The 20,926-nt window shown below is 41.7% G+C and overlaps 1 protein-coding gene across 32 annotated transcripts in view; it reads right to left on the bottom strand.

Annotated features, from left to right (window-relative positions):
• The window catches only part of HIVEP2 (HIVEP zinc finger 2), a 183,570-nt gene that overhangs the window by 12,479 nt on the left and 150,165 nt on the right, over window positions 1-20,926 (bottom strand). For 19 of the 32 annotated variants that reach the window (XM_070602784.1, XM_070602794.1, XM_070602796.1 and 16 more), the window contains 5 exons: window positions 18,426-18,512; window positions 11,753-11,797; window positions 4,954-10,497; window positions 3,855-4,009; window positions 226-401 (listed from right to left, as the gene is read on the bottom strand). In XM_070602784.1, the coding sequence (XP_070458885.1) occupies window positions 226-401; window positions 3,855-4,009; window positions 4,954-10,110 (5,488 nt within the window). In that variant the 5' untranslated portion in view covers window positions 10,111-10,497; window positions 11,753-11,797; window positions 18,426-18,512. Of the gene's footprint in view, window positions 1-225; window positions 402-3,854; window positions 4,010-4,953; window positions 10,498-11,752; window positions 11,798-14,720; window positions 14,835-18,425; window positions 18,513-20,926 lie in introns of all 32 variants that reach the window. The other 13 variants (XM_070602810.1, XM_070602804.1, XM_070602812.1 and 10 more) reach the window with 1 other exon arrangement.

The raw sequence follows: 20,926 nt of genomic DNA, 5'->3' as shown, positions 1-20,926 counted from the left end.
GGACCGAAGTCTATCGCTCTTACTTAAGTCATAAAGGGAGCCTCACTGTCTCATGTGCATCCTTTGATCCCTTACACGAGGGAGAAAATACATTTTGTGGGGTCATATTTTCACAAACAAAACCATCTGATTGTCAATGAAAGTTAGTTATAAAATGGTATTCAGAATTCAAAGTAGCCATAAAAAAAAGTGTTTTTCCTGTTAAAAAAATAATCAGACCTGTACCTTTCGTTTTGAAGGCAAAGTTACACAACTTGCATACATAAGGCCGGACATCAGTATGAGTGCGAATATGCTTTTTGAGCATGCTCGGCTTCTTACAGCGAATCCCACATTCTTCACAAATGTACTTTCCACGTCCACGTCCTCTGACATAAACATAATCTTCATTTGACTTATACCTGTTTAAAAAGGGGGAAGCCAGTGTGTTTTCAAACACTAGTACGTTATGTATCAAACCAAAAGCTAATCATTTTCATGGCAAATTTTTATGAGGTCTTTTACAAACAATCATTCAGATTTAACCCTCCGAAGCCTACGAAATTTATGCAGTCAATGCCTGAAAGAACTGGAAAACAAATGTGCCATTGTAAACAAAATGTAATTTTTTCTACATGGAGTTCAAAATGGAATTGGCTGTTCTATTAAGTGTAAATATGTACATGGATTCAGTAGAGACATTCAAATGGGCTTACATAAGCCTCAAAGAGTTGCAGAGCTGTGTCTTACTACCTCTGGATTCCAGGATAGCTTCCAACCAAGAAACATCCAAAAAGTTACACCAACATATTAAAATCATCATGCATACATCAGTTGCTAACATTACATCATCTAAGATGTGCACGCACAACCCACATACCCCTCTACGTTTGCTAAAATAAATATAACTGATAATATAATTCTTCCTTGCAAGTTTCTACTCTATTATTACAAACCTGGCACAAGAGTGCTTCAGAAATTTCTAGCTTGCACAGACTGAGCTGAGCTCACCAACTGTTGTCTACAGATGTCTCCAGATGTGATCTGCTATTCCCAAGGACCACGAATCTGTTTGAAAGTGGAGTCTAAATTTCAAATAGCTTCTGGAAGGTACTGTTAGATAATGAAAACTAGAGATTCTACTTTTCAATCAAATTTGCATTTGTTTCCAGAAGGATTTAATAGAGCGATTGGAAAAGATGTCTGAGGTCATCCAGTTTAATCAAACCAGATGAACAAGGTCTTAGGTATTCACTGTGATAACCAATGCAAGAAATTTACTCAGGGCTCAACCATCACATTTTGTTTAGAATACAATGAAACGTGATCTAGCATAGAGCAAAAGTAGCATTCTATTGAATAATTCAGTGAATACCATCATCTCTTAAATCATAGCTAGGCTAGAACTATGGTCAAACGTCATTCTTGAAAAGATATTCCTTTCAAGGGATTCTTTTTATAACTTCAGAAGGTAAACTGACATACAAAACACCCTAATTCACTGTGGATTGACTTAAAGGCAGTAGATTTACAGTTTTTTTACATTCTAAGAGCACTGCAAACTTCTTTACTTTGTCCAAGCGAATCCATCATGAGGAATGAAAGCAAATTCAACTTCATTCATCCAATTCTCTGAAGGACTTTTAAGAGAGAAAATCCATCCACATATTTAAATACTAACACTCCTATGGATGCTATTTAATCTTAACATTATCTACTTTTTGGTCAGTACCAAACCAGGTGAGAATTAAGTGGTATCAAAAATATGAATTGTCAATGTTGTATGCTTTGCTCTTTTAAATCTTTCCCCTCTTATAAGGAATTTCCAACATCAACTTTTTCTTCAAAATTATTTTGAACTTCATACTTTTATCTCACATTGTCTTTCATAATAAAGCAGAAAAGAACTTAAAGATGTGAAATATCTTCCACCATTTAATTTCACTATTTTCTGCCCCTAACCAGATGAAATTCCCTAAGGAATAAAGAATAAAACAAACAATTTTATAGAAAGCTAGTTTTCTTCAGGGAAGTATACTTTAAGCTTACTGGAGCCCATCGTCATAGTTGATGGGGAATGTATTTTCTCTTCAAATAATATCATTTTATTTTTAATGTCTTAGTTGACTAACTTGCTTCCAGAATGAAAAGATAATAAAATTATGTACAAAATATAACTGTATATTAGAAAAATCTGTACAAATAAAATATTTACCATTCAACAGTTCTGCAGACCCATGAATCTACTTGACACGAGAATTAACAGATTTTGAAAAAATAATTAAAAGATATGTTTAATTAAATTACTAATCTATGAATTAGATAATATAAGGAACACATATATTTGAAGTTTTGGTCAGTCATACTTTTTTTTAAATTATAACTTTGTAGTCACCCAAATAAGAGGTGGTGACGCACTGGTTGGAATGAACTCCTCACCAGGCAGAAGATGGGTCCCAGCTTAGGAAGTGATTGGGATGAGCCCATACATGGCACAAGGAAAGGAGGAAGAAATGAAACGAGGGCACAATCCTGTTGGATCATCAAAACGTTCACATATGCTTTTTCACGTGTGTCCCTCGTTACTGGAGATGTGCTCCCCAAAGCATACAGGACCTGCGACGGTCTCACTAATCTAGTACAAGTGCACTGATGAAGAAGACTGCGGAATAGTGGGTTGATTCGGTCACAGGGACCTCTCAGTATCTGAGGAAAGCTAAAATCTCTATTTCTCTTGTTGGTGTTAAAAAACGCGGAATGTCAAAAAATACTGAGACAAGCTTCATAACTACATACAACTGTGGTTTTAGTGGTGGAAATCCTAGGCATCCATCAAAGAAGGCCAAACCGAAAAGGGGACCAACTTCAATAATCCATCTCCAAACTGGTAAATCCATGTGAGAAAGCAGCATTTCATACCACGAAACATTCAACATTTTATAGTGAAGAAGATAACATTTTGTCCTCAAAATATAATTGGAATAAATTCATGCTCATGGAAATATGTAAATTATAGATCTGTTGTAGAGATAAGGCTAGTTACATCGTAATCCCCCAAATATGGTTAGTGGCTTTAAAATTTTTTAACTTAAAAATTTTAAAAGTCTGGGCCTTTTCTCCCATGTGACTGGACTGACGATACATTTCTATCGAAATCTAAAACTAGACATTACATGGTATGTGTAATTTTTCTTAACTGTATAGATGACAAAGTCTTTGAACCTTCTTACTTGAGTTTCTACAGCTCAGAATTCAATATTTAAAAAGAAATTCCTAAAGACAGAGAAACTGTCACAGACCAGAGGAGTTTGGGGAAATAAGACAACTAAATGCAATGTGGTACCCTAGCTCACATCCTGGCACAGACAGAGGACTGATGGAACTGGTGACATCCCAATGGAGTCTGGAGTTCAGGTAATAATAAAAGCACTAAAACAAACAAATAAATTAACTAGTTCCTAGGATTACACATGAGTGTGCAGTGTGCGTGCTTGCAATTTTGTAAGCACAGAATAAAAATACGTCCATCAATAACACAACAAATACCCATAAAAATAATACTAAAGAATGAACAAATTTAGACAACATCAAGAGTCCACCAATTTAGTCAACTTCATACTAAATTAGAGGCGTGAAAATTTAAGGCAGAGGCTCGAACCATACAGAACAGAGACATTTTCACTAAAAGACAAGTCATGAAAGCAAGAACATGAACTCACTATCTATTACCAGCCAGACTTCAGACACATGAATAGAAAAGGAATTTGCTTTACACTTCCAACAAGAGTAGATACTCTCGCTTCCATGCAGACAAGTGGGACCATCTACTCTGACTTATGACTGAATGGTTTACATTTGCACGTATGTCACCTTACCCTCCTTCAAAGATTTTAATTCGGATTGGTTCCGTTTGTTTGGATCCAATATCCTTATCTCCATGAATCTCTCCTTTCCCTCGTTCCTTTAAGATATTTCCCACTAGTTTCCTTTCGAGTTGGCTGCCAAATAAAAAGGCTGCATCCGGTTTCATCTGTGGGACACAAAGAGAGAATCAGTCCATGTGCTTTCTCTACGACACAGAGGAAGCCCGCATGGCCCCTCTCCTGCGATCTCTGAAAATCAGCCTAAATTCCTGCTCAACGGCCAGGGGCTGGTTACATAAAACCAAGGACAAGAGGGATAAAATCAGAACAGAATGACAGTTTCTACAGAATAAATTCAACATTTAGTTTAAAAAAAACAAACTCCACTAGCACTGTGCAGCACTAATAAAAACCTTCAATTAAAGCAATCTCTATTAATTTAGGAATTATTCTCAAAATACTGAAGAAAAATGGTAACTGAAATAAGTAAAACATACTTTTAAATCCTCCATTTGCTTCTTTAATAATTTAGCATAAATTCCAAAGTGCCCATTATTAATATTTTTAAAACCTTATGTGTAAGGCATTAATTGTTCACGTAGGGATAAACCAGCTAATCATTTGGAAAAATGGGATTTTAGAGAGATATACAGAAAATAAACTTTAGTAAAAAGTATTGTCTGTGGGAACAAACCCTCTGAAGTTTGCAAAGTCCAGTCCTGACACCCTGCACGTCTCCTTCCTTTCAGCATCCACTCCCTGTCCTACGTCCCATTTCACAATTTCCTGAGGCCCTCGCATGAAAGGAAAAGTGGATCTGCTGGGTCACTGACACAGGTCAGAAGACAGAAGAGCCCGGAGGAATGAGACCTGCGGGAGAATTTCATGGCATCTGGTGAAGGAGCTACTTCGTGTTTAAGACTTTCCTGAGACCCTCAGAACTAAGTTCAGGGTCAGCGGCTTCTCTCACCCATGGGCCAGTGCTGCAGAGGACTCCCCCAACTCTGACCTTGCTTTACCTGTATCTTTTAGACCAAACGCCCTTCACTATGTATTCTGCTCAGGAGTCAAGTCCACAACACAGAATGTTTTCAGAAACAACATCCTTTACCTGAGCATACTGCTTCCAAGCGCTTGATGACGTGAGCTTGCCGGTTCCAGGCCTGTGCATAGCAGCCAGAGTATAAATTTCTGCGGTGATTTTTTGCTTGGACCTCAGAAGAGCCAGAGTGGTCTTGGTGTTCAATCCTGACGGGTTTGGGTTACAGGAACTAATGCACCATGAAGCATAAACCGAGGATTTGAAGGTGGCCTGTTGCACGTAATTGGGTTTTGTATAATTCAAGAAGCACCAACTCACAGTAGTAGTTGTCCGTAGACTGGGGAACTGAAGAATCTGCTGGAAATCTGCCACATCCGTGAAAAGAAGAGTTGAGTTTGCCACTTTCCCACTTGGGCCAGAAGCCATGTGGACAAGCATGCCAACAGGCAGCTTCTGGCCTTTTCCTTGCTCCTCGAGCTGACTGTCTCCTGGCGGCAGTGAGGAGCTCTGGGGGCTCATGCTGACATCAGAAGCTGCCTCATCAATATCTAATTCATCTGAGGACTCTTTGCTTTCAGAAGGCCCGCTGGACTTCTGCCCCAGAGAGGGTGCCCTGGAGCTGGGCGGGAACGGCTCCTTCAAGGGCACACTGGTAGACGGATGGTCTTGTGATGAGGAGGGGGACAGTGAGGAGAAGGAAGACGACCCCGACTGTGAGCCATCCTTCGGTTCAGAGGCACAGCCTTGTCGAACCAGCTGGGGTTTCTGGGGCCGGGAGAGATCCTTTTTGATGTCTGAGTTGGTCAACTCCACAGCACTGAGCTCCTCCACAATCTGTCCATACATCTTTTCTTCTTTGACCCTTTTCTGCTGCTTCGTCTCCATGAAGAGTTCTAAGCTGCTGGCTGGAGAAAGCATGCGCTTGCTGCCCCCTAGGGTGGCAGCGCTGTCGGAGGTGGAAGGTAAACACAAGGGGATTGAGGATTCCAAGCCAAGGGGCAGGGTCTGAGGGACTTTCCAAAGGGGGTACTTTTCCAAGCCTGCGTGCTGCCCCAGCACCTGGGCGATGTTAAAGCCTATCCCTTGCATGGCCGCGTTGGTGACCAGTGTTCTTTGGGTCATATTCTCGTCGACTTTGCATATGACAATTGCAGGACTGTTCTGCCCAAGGATCTGAGAGATGCTAGTGTACATGACACTCCCATAGGACGGGACGTGGGTCTGGATCCTGACAGGGACCACCGTTCCCGGTAAGGACTGTAAAGGCCCAGTGTTGGCCGAGGCAAAATCTTCTTGAAGAACCTGCTCGGAGGGAGCATTGGAGGACTTGGTGCTCTGGTCCGATGGAAACTTTGGAAGAAGGTTATTTGAGTGTAGCCCTGAAGTTCCTGAATAACACGGGTAAGTCTGCTCTTTCGCGTGTGCGTAATCAGCGGGTTTCTTTCCAGTGTGCTCTGCAACATGCTCTAAGGGGTAGCTAGGATGGATCTCCGCCTGGAAAGAAGGCTTGCCATAGCTCTTCGGAGGGTGCTGCACCAGCGGGTGTGGGAAGTGTGCCTGCCACCAGGGAGGCTGCTGAGCTGGTAAATGAACCATACAGACCGTAGGATATTGAAACTGAAACAAGGCATTCTGGATTGGAGAAAATGGAATAGTCTCTTGATGTGGAAATAAATGTGGCTGCTCAGATAAGTGCTTGCTTGCCATGTAGGATGTTGGTTGTATCAAAGGATTCCTCAGAGACTCCTGACTGTCCATGTGCATGATCGGTTGTTGGGCCAAGTGCAGCGGCCCTGAGCTCAGCTGGGCACAAGGACCCACAACCTGCTTCCCCGGGTCCTCCGCCTGGAGAGGAGGCAGCACGGAGGCCGGGGCGTGGTGCCACGCGGGCCTGAGGCCGGCGTGCAGCTGCTCCATCTGCTCCTGCTTCACGCCCAGATCTGCACCGGCCTCGGCCTGAGCGATCTCGGGAGAGCCGCTGAACGAGGCCTGCCGCACGAGAAAGCACTTCTTCCTCTCCCGCGACGGCGACAACGCGGAGGCCGGCGCCCCTGCCGCCGGAGCGTGGGACAGGTTCCCATAGTCGAACGATTTGCTCCGAATTTCCGGGACTTCAGTTGGGTGAGGACAAGGCATCTGTTCGGATGAGCAGCGCCGCATCTCCTTTTGGTGGTGGTGGCCCGGGACAGACAATGAGTAGGAGCCAGCGGGGACAGTCAGAAACTCTGAATGCTTCCCAAACTCATCCTGCTTCGGAAGCGCAGCCAGCTTGATGGTTTCTTCTCTTTCAAAGGACACTGAGAAACTGGAGCTGTGGGACAAGTTGCTTTCCTGACTGGGGCTGCGAGAGAGGCCCGTGCCCGTGGATTCAAAGCTGGACTCCCCGGAGGAGTGCTCCATGTCGGCAAGGCGCAGACGCTTCTTTTTGGGGGGCAGCTTCTCAGCAGGGAGCTGGGATAGGGTCTCGCTTCTCTGGGGCCACTGAAACTCCTCCGCAGGCCTTTCTGGCTCTTTGCTCTGGGCTTCCTTCTCCTTCTCCGGTTTATCAGGCTCCTCGGTCACTCGGATCTCGGGAACCTGGATGTTGTGCTGGCGGACCAGCCTGGGCTGCGCGTGGCAGGCCTGCTGAGCCGGGGACGGCTTCCCTCCGCTTTCTGCGCCCTCCCCGGGCGGGGCCCACTCGGGACTCACCGGGGCCTCTGAAATCTCACTGTCACAGGTCTCAGAAGGCGAGGAGGCCTTCTCCTGCGCACTAGCCACCAGTTCAGCGGACTCAGACCTCTCAAACGAATTGGGTCGGCTCAGCGAGTTTGTGTGCTGAATCACAGAAATCACATTTCCAGGAGGTTTCCTGCCCGCTACGTCTGACATCTTGTCTGAATCAGCGGCCGAGGGCGACTCCTCTGACCCAAGAGACGGACTTCCAGATTGCAGTTGGGGTCGAGCTGGGTCAAAGCGCTCAGAGTGACCGTGAGAAGGGTTCTCCTGTCCAGCCATGGTGAACCCGCTTCTTACGCCTTCTTGCATCTGCAATTTGGGGTCATAATCTGAAGCGGTTATGCCCACGGGCGTGCTTACAACACTGCTGCAGATCATAGGGGTGTCCTCCTCATCTCCTACACTCTTCTCTTTCCTGCGTTTTCTAGTTTCACAGGTAGTTCCAAACATGGTTGGCACTCCCTGCAGTGGCACCGAGGGATCCATGAAATACTCTCCGCTGTGTTTTAAGGAGCTTAAGCAGGAAATGTCCCTGTAGCTTTGCTTTGGTGTTTCAGAATCTTCCCATTTCTTGTAGGGTTTCCGGCAGACATCATAGTCATACCCAACCCTGTCCCCAGGAATCAATTTCTTTTCCTTCAAGGATGAACCTGTGACACTCTTTGACATCCTTCCGTGGTGTTCTGCTTCCACGTGCCCCTCCTGGACTGAAGGCAGCTCAAATGCAGCCTGTCTCCTTAACATGCGCTGAGGGGGTATTCCCACGGTCCCTGGATAGAACACATCATCCGAACCAGTCATCCTTTCATCGAAAGAGTGACTTCCTCTCAAAGAAGGAGGAATACTTAGATTAGTTGCTGAAGAAGTTGGCATGGAGTTGCTTCTAATAAGGGGTGAGGAGTCTACAGGTGCTTCTAAGAGAACTGGGGTGCTGCCTTGGAAATTTGCAGGATAAAGTTTTCCTTCACTCCTGATAGATGATGGAATAGCCTGGGATTGTCTGGACTCACTGTTGAACTTTGCAGATTTCAGCATGCTTGTTTGACTGGGGTCGATTTCGCCCTTGCTTGGGATCAGCTGTGAAACAGGATCTTCAAACATCTTGATGTCTAACCTGGTGTTTACGTGAGGTAATGATTCCAGCATGCCCTTCCTGCCCATGGTGGCACGCTCCTGACTTGCGGTTGTAACACTGAGTGTATTTCTGGGACTAAGTCGACAGTATTTCCCGAAGATGATCTCTTCATAAGACTTCGCGTTGGTGTTGGGTGGGCTTATCTGCTGCTCTGCACTTTCTGAGCGGGAGAAGTAACCAGAGTCAGTGCTTCCCTTACTGTGCGGGCTCAGAAGGTTTAGAGATGGCTCAGAATCTTGTCCTTTCTTCTCTGACAGTCTTAGTGCAAGTTTCTGTTTAACCGTGTGAGAGTCATCAGCCTTAGTATTTAAAGACGGATTTGGGAGCATATCAGAGCCAATATACTGAGAGCTTTCGTTAGGTAAAGGAATCCCACTTTTGGGAATAATCAAAATCGGCACCTTCATTGGACCTCCCAGTGATTCTTCCAACGACCCATGATAGCCACCTCTGCCGGCGAGATCCAGCGGGATTGGTGGGCCAGGACTCATTTTGTCAGAAGCCTCAACAAATAAAGAACTCTCCTCATCTGTGTCTGTACTCTGTTCACCGTCTGAGTGTATTTCTGCTTCTACATCAATAAAACCAGCCTCTAGATCCAATTTAGATACAGCTGACTCTGTGAAAGGGACTAATCCTGCCTTAATTGCATGGGCATGTGACTTCCTGTGCTTGTACAAATTGCTCTTTGTCTTGAAAGAGAAACCACAAGGTATACATGGATATGGCCGCTCCCCAGTATGGGACCTGATGTGTTTTTTCAGTACGCTTGGTTTGGCACACGCCCTGCTGCAGTAAGGGCAAATGTACTTGCCAGGCTTCTTGGGTTTGTGCTCTTTCTTGTGAGCATCTTCTGACTGTTCGATACTTTTCTGGGAGAATTGGCTATAAGCAGGGTTCAGACTTGAAATCTTTTTTCTAGGATAACCACCACTATGGCCATGTAGAGGAAAAGGAAATAAGTCCTCGGAGGCAACAGATGGCAAAGGGCCAGGGAAAAGCCATGGAGGGCCTTCGAGGCTCTGATGTGGCTTGTTGCTGTGCATGAGCCCCTGCGGCAATGAGGGCTGAGGGAAAGAGAGTGAATGTTGGCATGGGTAAGGACTCGGACGGTGCGGTGGGTATTGCTTCTCTGTGACTTGCTGTGCCACTTCACTAGGTGAGGCCAGTTTCCCAGAACCAAAGAGTTGTGCTGAAGCTGTGTTTGCGATCTGCTCAGGATCTACTGGTGGTTGCCGCTGTCCTTCTTGACTGCCAAAACTGCTCATCTTAATAACAGCTGATTGTTCCTGTCTCCATCTACCTGGTGCTTTATCAGTTTCTCCAGACCTTGAGGTAGCTTTTTGTCCCAGAGCTGTGTCGCCCGTGTCCATTTTGTTACACAAGGTCTTAAGTGCTAGTTCTCTTGAAAGCTGTGCAGACTCATGGAGTGTCTCCAAAGCCGTACTTTTCAAAGCGTGCTTGCTTCCATGTTCCAGGGCGTCTGCAAACTTGCTGAGTGCTCCTGCTCTTTGCAACCTTCCACACCCACCCTGTAGTCTACGGGTATTAGATGACAATGTCCTTGGACCAGGGCTATAACACAGTTCTCTCCATTGTAGAAATGTCTACCCAGAAGCTAAGTGCAAATCTCTAAAGATTTCTTATGGCATTTGAATATTTTCAACTAGGATGAAATTGGGATGATGAAGAGTCCAGGAGAAATTTTGCCCATCAACTAGAGCAAAGTTCAGTTGCCAGTTTCATTAAGATAAAATGATCTGAAAGAAAAGGAAACACGGAGATTGTCATAACAGTTAACGAGCAAGAAAGAAACCAGAACCAACCCTCAATAACCAGCCTGGAACCGCACACACTGAAAACAATGTTTACTTCAAGGGTCCTTTTTACAGCTGTCACATTAAGTCCACAATTAAAGGATATTAACTTCAAACTTAGCATTAAGCCACAAGAAGAAAGCTCTTCAATGCTTGATTTTGGTTACCTTTTTATATACTCCTAAATTTTGATCAAAAAAGTATTTAAAGGAAAACTTTTGATAGATACGATTTACAAAATCTAAGATTTTTAAAAGGCTTCATTAAAATAAACTTAGAGGGGCCTGCCTGGTGGCACAGCCATTAAGTTTGCACGCTCTGCTTCGGCGCCCTAGGGTTCGCCAGTTCGGATCCTGGGTGTGGACCTATGCACTGCCTGTCAAGCCATGCTGTGGCAGGCATCCCACATATAAAGCAGAGGAAGATGGGCACAGATGTTAGTTCAGGGCCAGTCTTCCTCAGCAAAAAGAGAAGGATTGGTGGCAGATGTTAGCTCAGGGCTAATCTTCCTCCAATAAATAAATAAATAGAGCTATTTTTAACCAAGTTTTATGACTTACATGCTGAAGTGTACTATATATTTCTCTATATAGATTACTATAAATATATATTAATAAATATATAAGATAAAAATAGATATATATACAATATCAGTATAGATTTAATATCAGTGTCTACATATATATATATGTTATTTATCTATATAAAATGTCAGAGAGCTGGCCCGGTGGCATAGTGGTTGAGTTTGCATGCTCCATTTCTCCGGCCCAGGGTTCGCAGGTTTGGATCTGGGCATGGACCTAGCACCGCTCATCAAGCCATGCTGGGATGGGGTCCCACATACGAAACAGAGGAAGACTGGCCCAGATGTGAGCTCAGCGACCATCCTCCTCAAGCAGAAAGAGGAAGATTAGCAACATATGTTAGCTCAGGGCTAATCTTCCTCACTAAAATATAAAATAAAATAAAGCAGCAGCATCTTTTATATATATCTATATTTATATTAACATAAAATATAGATATATTTTATAGCTTAAAAGCAGTTATTAGCAGAGGTAAACTAAGGCTATAGGGATCAAAGATTGTCACTGAACTCTGAAAAAGGTAGGAAAGTGCATCTAAATAAAACAATTATAAAACCTTCATAATATGGAAAACAAAACATACTTTTGGGACAGTTTAAAAATGTAATGATTACCTGAATGGTTTAGAGTTCTCATGGGGATGATTGTCTTGACGCTTCCTGGGTAGAAAATAAATGCAGTGAGGAAAAATTGTTCCATCAAATCATATTGCTGTATACAAATGTCAATTTAAAGTTCATTATATATAAAGCTCACAATGCTACGTGTCCTTAAAACAACAGCAAGAAACTGCTTTAGCAGACACTATAGGAAGCAGTAAACCTTATACTGACACATGTCCAAAATAAAGAGAAAAAACTATAAAAACTTTAGAGTAATATTTTCCAAGATATAAGATGATTGTATCAAAATATCTTAGTTTTTTGGTCACAATTAGTCTGGTTCTAATTCCTTAGATATTAAAAAGTTGAGAATAGTGGTTTTTTAAATTGAACCTATGGGTTTGAACATGTAAAAGAATAAATTTCCTTTTTAGGGAATTTACACCACAGCAAAGAAAGGAGTCCTCCAGATCACTGTGAACGGCTCAGGAAAACTTGACAACTTAGAAACTATTAGATTTGAAGTGGATACTCAGTTTCCACAGCGAATGGCTGAGACAGTACCAGAGGATTCTGAGAACTTCAATGCTCAACTGTATTGACTAGGATGAGAGCTTAGATGTCCCCTGGATAGGCAATGTGGCAGTGCTTACCAAAGTAAGACAGCGTATTCCCTTTGGCCCAGAAATTCTATTGCTGGAAATTTATCCCTAACAGACGTACCTGCACAAGCGCACAAAGGTAGGTGGACAAGGTTTGCTTAAATAAATTATGGTTTATAAATCATAAAAATCAGTTATTTACAAACGTGAAGTACAGCCAGAAGTACTGATATAAAAACTCAACCAGGAGATTACATTGAACGTAAAAAAAAAAGCTTATTTCACCCTAGGATGTATTTTATAACTCCATTTGCATAAAAGAGAAACAGGCAATAAAAACAGAAAATTTCTGCAAGGATGCCAAACAGCTTTTTTTTTCCTCCCCAAAGCCCCAGTGCATGGTTGTATATCCTAGTTGTAAGTCCTAGTTCTTCTATGAGAGCGGCCACAGCACGGCAACCGACAGACGGGTGATGTGGGTCCACACCCGGGAAACAAACCTGGGCCACCAAAGCGGTGAGAGTGCTGAACTTTAACCACTAGGCAATCAGGCCTGGCTCCCAGACAGCTTTTTTTTTTGAGGAAGATTAGCCGTGAGCTAACATCTGCCGCCAATCCTCTTCTTTTTGCTGAGGAAGACTGGCCCTGAGCTAACATCCGTGCCCATCTTCCTCCACTTAATATGTGGGACGCCTGCCACAGCATGGCTTGATGAGTGGTGCTGGGTCTGCACCCGGGATCCGAACCAGTGACCCCGGGCCACCTGAGCCGAGCATGAGAACTTAACCACTAGGCAACCAGGCCGGCCCCCGAAACAGTTTTTTAACAGTACTTAAATTGCAGAAGTGGAACCACGGAGTCAGAGGAAGGGGTGGGAAGGATTTCAATTTTCCACCTTATGACTTTTAGTGACTTTTAATTTTTGTTTATTTTTCTTAAGATGAACATGTTCACCTTTTTACTAAAATATTGGTTAATAAAAGAGATTCCACTATGCAAATGTACTGTAATTTCCCAAACCAAAACTCAAGTACTGGTCTTACTGCCATGTCTAATTTGCTCCCTAACATAGAATGCCACTGTGATTTAGACAGTGCATTTAGAAAGGGGAAAAAATATGGAAATTCCACAGGAACAATAAGTCTTTGGGGTGAGACATCAGTAGCCCCAAATACCTGTAGCAAGATATCTGTAATCAAAAGTTCCCTCTGCTAATAGCCAGGAAGCACTGCATTTTGTAATGCAGTTATCATAAAAACTAAACAACAAGCACGCTAACTTTGGGGTGGGTAAAAGGTTTTACCATCGATTTGAATTTTCCCCCCACAGTGGTTTCCCTATGCATCCCTCTACAGGTAAGGCGGCAAAAAGTCACTGAAAGAAAAGTGACGGCTCTATCATACTTTAATGCAAATGTACTTCCGTCCGCTCCAGCGACCATGCTCACAAGAAGAATTAGCACCATCTAAGCCAAACTGGCTGAATTTTCTGTTTAATTTAACTACATATTTCAAGTTCATGTGGACACAACCTCTGTCCGACTTTGAGAAGAAATAACATCCTCTAGAATGCAAGTATAGTGTATTTCCAATTCAAGACAGAAACTTTTGTCTCTTTCCTCCATTGGGAGTCGGAGTTTGAACTGAGAAATTTCTAGGTCCCCTTTCATAGTTAATATTTTTTCAGGATACTGACGTGCGGCTGCAGGTCCACTGCTGGAGATAAGGGCGGTGGCAGCTGCTGTGCACTGCGCGGCCTGCGTGTGCTGCTAGAGCTATGCTGGCAGACAGCGCCAAGACGGCCTGATGCAACAGGTGTTATACACCTATTCCACAGTCGAGGATGATACTCAGGGAGGCTGCGTGTTGGAACAAGAATCAAATCCAGCTTTGGCTGACCTTCAGTTCTAAAGGGGCTCACCTCCCCCCTGCACCCCTTATCCTCAGCTCCACTGTCTCAAGTTTTATCACAACTTAAAATAACACATCTTCAATAATACGTTTTCCTAAATATTTTCACTTGATTTCAACATTTCCAATGCTTGAATTTTTCACGGCCTTGGGAGAATATATGAGTTTTACACGGTTGTAGTACAGAAAATGGCCATTTCCTAGGAATCAAAGAAATCCATAATTTAAAAAATGTTAAAAATCTGTATTAAAGTATTAAATATTAAAGTATGAATAAGGACAGCACCTTGTGAGAACATGATGAATTACAAACAACTGTTTTACTTTGTTCTTTAAAAAGCATTACTTTCAAGGAAAGTAAAAACCTTGCAAGTAAAAATTAGGCCTATGGTCACTTCCCATTTGTTGGATTACACAGAATATGTAATATTTCTTAAAACACAGACTTCAAATTAAGTAAGCACATACTGGATGGGGCCAGCCCGGTGGCGCAGTGGTTAAGTTCGTGCACTCTGCTTTGGAGGCCCAGGGTTCACAGTTTCGGATCCCGGATGCAACCAATACACCACTCATCAAGCCATGCTGTGGTGGCATCCCACATACAAAAGAGACAAAGATTGGCACAGATGTGAGTCAGGAACAATCTTCCTCCAGCAAAAAAGAGGAAGACTGGCAACATATGTTAGCTCACGGACAATGTTCCTCATTCCCTCAAAAAAACAGGACTGGAATACTATATTTAATAATTAAATAAAATATAATGTTTTTATCTAGCAATGAGGTAATAGCTTTATAAATCAGATGAATTTAATTTTTATGGTGTACAGTAATAAATTAAAACCATTACACCCTAAACAAGACATATACAATTCTTATTCACTAAGGACATATGATAAAAAAGAGATGCACCAAACGAAATTCATATAAAGGCAATAATATTTTGCTATTAAGGAATAGACTAGGAGAAGAAAAAAGTGATTTACATAAAACTCAAAAGCAGATATTTAATGGTCAGAACAAAAACTACTCAGGACATTTAGTTCATTGTTGTTGGGTTTAAATTTTAGGAGAAAGAGGATAATCAGAAAAAGTCATATCTATTATTTTATTTAAAAAATAACCAATTTTGCTGATCTTAACATAGGATTATCCTATATTCCAATAGCATTTACTATCCAGAAAATGTTTAAAATTCAAAACTTGCTCTAGTACAAAACACATTGACTTAATTATACAAATAGCTTCTGTCAGGAAAATCTCTTCCTTTTCAATTTCTAAGACAAGCCTGCCTAGGACGTCCCACCGTATTATCCAGAGATTCAACGGGCCCCTTACTCCCTCCTCCGGGTCGTTCAGGAAAAGCTTCTGTCAGCAGCACCCTGATCCTTCTGGTCTGCACCCCCCTGAACTGCAACATGGCACTTTTCACTTCAAGGAGAGGCCTAAGAATATTCCCAGGGAACTGGAAATCCTTCTTATTTCACATGAACCTTTCACATTAGATTTTAAACCTATTTGAGGATACAGTATTCTCCCCAACACCATCCTTGGAGAGGCTTCAACTAACTGCTACCCATGAAATCACTTTCCTTCTTGGAGTTTTTGAAGCACAGAGAGAAAGGAAGACGGGAGAGAAGATGAGTGATGGGTCCTTCGGGGAGTTTACTATGCAGATTCTTCATTAACCTCTTGTCTACAGTTGCTTTATTGTGGAGAGAGAAACAATCCTGCCGTGTAAACTGTGTGCACCATAGACCTATTACTGGGCACAACACTCTGAGTCTTTAAACCAGGCAGGATTTGGGAGTGTTCAGAAGTCTCCTTGCAGCTCTCCTCAGCTTATACTCACAGGAAAGGAAACTGACTGCAAAAACCATAAGGCTTTCACAGTTTAAGCCAGGGTTTGATAATGACATTTGTCTGTTTTTATTAGGTGACACTTTTACTTAGCCATCTGACTCTACCAACAATGGCATAAATTCCCGAGCTTGTGTTTTATTACTTAAACGTATAAAAACGCTTATAAATAGGGAATTACTTTCTTTGGGTCTTGTAATATTATTACAAACCATCAAATGTACCATTGTATGTACCACTGCAACTTTAGTTTAATTTTCTGAATACAGATCTACTTGGAGCTAAAAAGATCTATAGTAATGTGGTTAATTATAGCTATATTACTTCTTATGATTGTGTAGATTCATTTCATTTTTCATCTTCTCTAATTGTCTGTTAAACGTAAATCTCCAGTTTTCCCAATCAACCAACAGGTTAAAAAAGTGCAATATCAGAGCAATCCTCACGCGAAAAGAAAACAGCCACTTATCATTTCATTCTCTGAGATTTCTTTTTATGGTAACCAAACCCACGCGAAATCACCCACTGCCAACAAAGGAGCGGTGTTCCAAACACAGTTTCACATTCACATTTCACATTTTTCCTAATGCCTTCGAGTGCTACGAAATGAGGACAACATTCGGCTATGACTTTTGGGTTTCCTGTGGATGGCGCTCCAGCCCATCCTAAAGGAGTCCTTTAGGCAGTAAAGACAGGCATTGTCTAGCCAACTCACATATTTTTTCAGAGGGGGTAAGGCTGAAAAAGATCTTACTACCCTCTGCAAGGCTATTTCAGAGGTAATGGGAGGAGGCAAAGTGAGCAAGAGAAAGAAAATGATAGTACCTGGAAGAGCTGCCATTTTTCTAAAAGTGTGCCTCCTCCTTTAGCCACCCTTCACAAGCCCACTCAAATAAATCTGGCACCCAGTTAAATAATTTCCTCAGAGAGGCCCTGAAAGGAAAGGCCCAGAAACAGCCTCCCGTATGGATCTCCACAGAGGTCCCTTCAGGATAACAGCTGGGTGGGATTGGCAGGAAGGCGGGCCTGCTCTGCAGGCGAATAAAGGCCCACAGTCTCCAGGGTTGTCAATCTGGGATCTTTTGCTTAGAAAAACACTATCGTAGAAAAAAGTTTACCTCAGGAAATTAATCATTACTTGAGTGGTGGCAAAAGTCAAGCGAGCATTAAATAATAACATCCTAAATAATAAGGGTATGAAATGACTAGTGACAAAACACTGCTTCTCTACTTCCAACATTTTCATAATAAAACCTTTTTTAAAATTAAAATGGCTATTGGGTCCTTTTTTAGAATTCGGTGGTATTACATTTGTAAACAAATATGAGTCTAATGATACTAATTATTGGACAAAATTCTAGAGGCCATTTCCATGTACTTGCTTTCAAAATGCCAGAGATCAATCACAAAATATTTTAAGCCATACACGAGCATCTCAGAGCACCAGTGCTGTAACAATGAGGTCCCACAAGTCACCACCACATAGAAGGACCGGATGAGGGAAAAAGGATCTAGCAAAAACCATGACCAGTGCCAGGGGCCAACTGAATACAGACTTATTTCCACAGGATGATTAAAAAAAGACACCTCCTGAGAGCCAAATTCATTATAAATGCTCCTTTTATTAGTAAAAATTCCCATAACCTCAGTTCTCCCTAAAATGAACAAGTCGCCAAGATGAGGAGGATCCTGTATATTAAATAAAACCCTGCCAAGCCATTCAGGGAACTCCTGAAGAAAAGCAAAAATACTGTGATGTTCCCCCTCTGATCTGACATACACTAAAACCTAATTTGATATTTAAAACCTAATGGAAAACTGAACCATATTTCTTCCATGCTGGCTACAACAAGGACATGATGGCAGATATTTGTATAGTTTACATATTTAGTCAAGGTATTTATGACTTATTTTGACTATAGCCTGCTACTTTTAATATTTTGTCATAAAACTTTTGCATTTTTTTTTTTTTACAATTGTGATTTTTGTTTTCCTAGTGGTATGTTTTCCCATTAGACAACAAAAGTAACTAGGGTTTACTAAGTAGAATGTTACATGAAAATAAACTTTGCCAGAAAGAAATTCGCTTAAATGAGGCTATCTCAATTAAGGAAATTATCATTTAAACTGGTCTATTATGAAAAACAAAATAAAACCAAACCTTCACAACACTTTTCTCTCTAAATGGCATATCCATTGTTTCCTCCCAGATTTGACGGCAACATTGGTTTACATATTGGTGCACAGTGGGCCAAAGCTGTTTCTCAAGTTAAATGTAAAAACAATAGAATAAAATAATAAATTTTAGTTATTAACCTGTTATCCTCATATCAAAAAACAACTGTCTTTGCCTTCCACGATGCCAACTCTTCCCACAGGAACTCATGCACAACTTCCAGGAATCTGAAAGGCAAACAACAAGATTTTTAAAAATGATGATGCTTGCAGAGAATTTAATAGGTATGATTCTTCTTCTTCTTCTTCTTCTTCTTTTTTTGCTGAGGAAGATTCGCCCTGAGCTAACATCTGTTGAAAACCTTCCTCTATTTTGTACGTGGGTTGCCACCACAGTATGGCCACTGACCAGCAGTGTAGGTCCATGCCTAGGAATCAAACCTGGGCTGCTGAAGCGGAGCGCGTGAACTTAACCACTAGATCACCAGGGCTGGCCCATGGTTATTCTTCACTTACAGAAACTGCCTTCCTTGAGGAAAGAAAATTTGCAACTGGATCTCTCAAGAAGACTTTTTTTTTTTCAAGAAAAAATTTCCTTTAACATAGTTTAAAACTTTTGAATAAGTACAAGTATTAAAAGAGAATTGACTCTAACAGCAAAAGCGAAGGCAATTAGGAAAATAATGCTAGGGTTAAAACAATGCATTGGAACTAGAAATTATGCCGTTGCAGTCCACGACACAGTTCTGCCTTAAAGCTGACATTCCCACACATCTTCTCTCCGTGCATCAGCAACTAAACTCCACAGGATGAAGTCTCAGATAACCTCACAGCAAATTCTTTTCTATAGTTTATTTCAGCAATGTTATGTTCTGTGCTAAAATTAATTTCTGAAATAGGAAGCCAAAACCAACCAAAGTAAAATCCTGAGACTTAACAAACTCCAGTAAGTAACAAAAAAAGAGGATTTTCTCATACTTTGAATTAATATTTATCTAAGTCTGATCCAAAGAAATGCATGGAAGATCAGGCAAACTACTTAAGTCAACCCTCTTAAGATGGTGTATCTCCCAGTATACAGGGCCCATATAACAATATGATCACACTACCCCTGGACGGCTATTGTATATTTGTTCATCTTTTTAAAATATCAGTCTTTCTTCCAAACAAGTTAGTGTCTCATGGGAAGGACTAAAGCATCAAGACATGACAATTAAAACGTGCCTTAATCCACTCCCACCATGTGTGAGCACCCAAAGAGCTTTACTTTCCCTCCTTTGTGCACATCCCGCAGCAGCACTTTGGGACACCCTACACACTTTGAGACATGAATCATTCTAAGCAGGGAGGCCCCCTCAATTCCTCAAAAGACACAAAAGGTGCAAAAATAGCTTCCGCAATTAAAGCAAGAACCACGACAGCAGCCAGATGAATGTGGGTGGTCAGATAAGATTCTGGTGCTGCAAAGGGCAGATTATTAAGCAAGTGCTAGATTTATTTTCTCTTTTAAACTTTGTTCTTCTTGCCTCAGATCAACCATTTGCTGGCACTTAGAATGACACTTGACAAGCTCTACTATTCTTAAGTTAAAAGTTTCATCAGAGCCAAAAAGCATGATTCATTAGACACTGAAGGAACAGCAGCGGTATCCTAGGAAAAGAAAAAAAAGACATGTGTGTTCTATAAGATAATTAACTATATATTTTTAACAAACCAAAGAGTACCTCTTTTTTTAAAAAAAATCAAGTTAATGTGCTTAAAAAAAAAAACTGGACTTTGGCAGTATGACCTGAAGATAAAGTAAAGCATGGCAGCCCTCAGAAAAGAAAGAGTAAATCTTGATCTATTTTGCACTCCAAGCAAAATTCACCCAAGACATAAATGGGCCATGATTCTATAGATATAGCCATTTATGGGGAACAACAACTTGCAGTAGTCACTGACTACCTGATTGGCAATCCCATAGTTGCTGAAGCAAAAAGGAGAACATAATCCTCAGAAGGCCAGCGCTGACACCCACTCCTTCCGTCTGTGTTGTACCTGTAGACAGGCACTCAACCATTCCCAAAGCCGGAAATCATCATCCTACCAACAGCCCCACAGGCAAAATGGAGCACATGAGTGCCCCCCACGAGCTGGGGTAGGCCAGCGTCCCCAGCTCTGACTCTGCTTTTCCAGTCTTACTTTCCGGGCTGTGGCTACCAGGAATAGGAAACACTCGTCTCATGACATGCACACGCATCTGGAATTTTAGACTACAGAAGAGCCTTCTTTTCACTCAATCAGAGGATTCAAAGACTGTTTCTGTTAAATGGCCTGCAATTCATGATCTTCAATGTTTGTTTTTCTCTTCAACAAAAAAACAACGATAATGATGTTGTACTTAAATGTTACCTCACAGAAACTTCCAGGTGATTAGCGTGATTTTAAGGCAAAGATTTAGACGCTATTAACATGAAAGATCTCACACCAAATTCAGTGATTTCGCACAAATCATTTTGTTGAGAACTGAAATCAGTACTGGCCTCTACATGGGAGGTAATTATTGTTAATATTACAATAAAGACATGGAGATAATCATCTCAGAAAATTATTTTTGCATTAATTTTAAGTGAGTTTTTGTGCCTCAGTTTCCTCATCAA

This window comes from Equus przewalskii, chromosome 32, assembly GCF_037783145.1.
Source record: "Equus przewalskii isolate Varuska chromosome 32, EquPr2, whole genome shotgun sequence".
In the NCBI taxonomy this organism is placed as follows: Eukaryota; Metazoa; Chordata; class Mammalia; order Perissodactyla; family Equidae; genus Equus; species Equus przewalskii.
The sequence above is the reverse complement of the archived record's forward strand: the minus strand, read 5'-3'. Positions and strand labels throughout refer to the sequence as shown.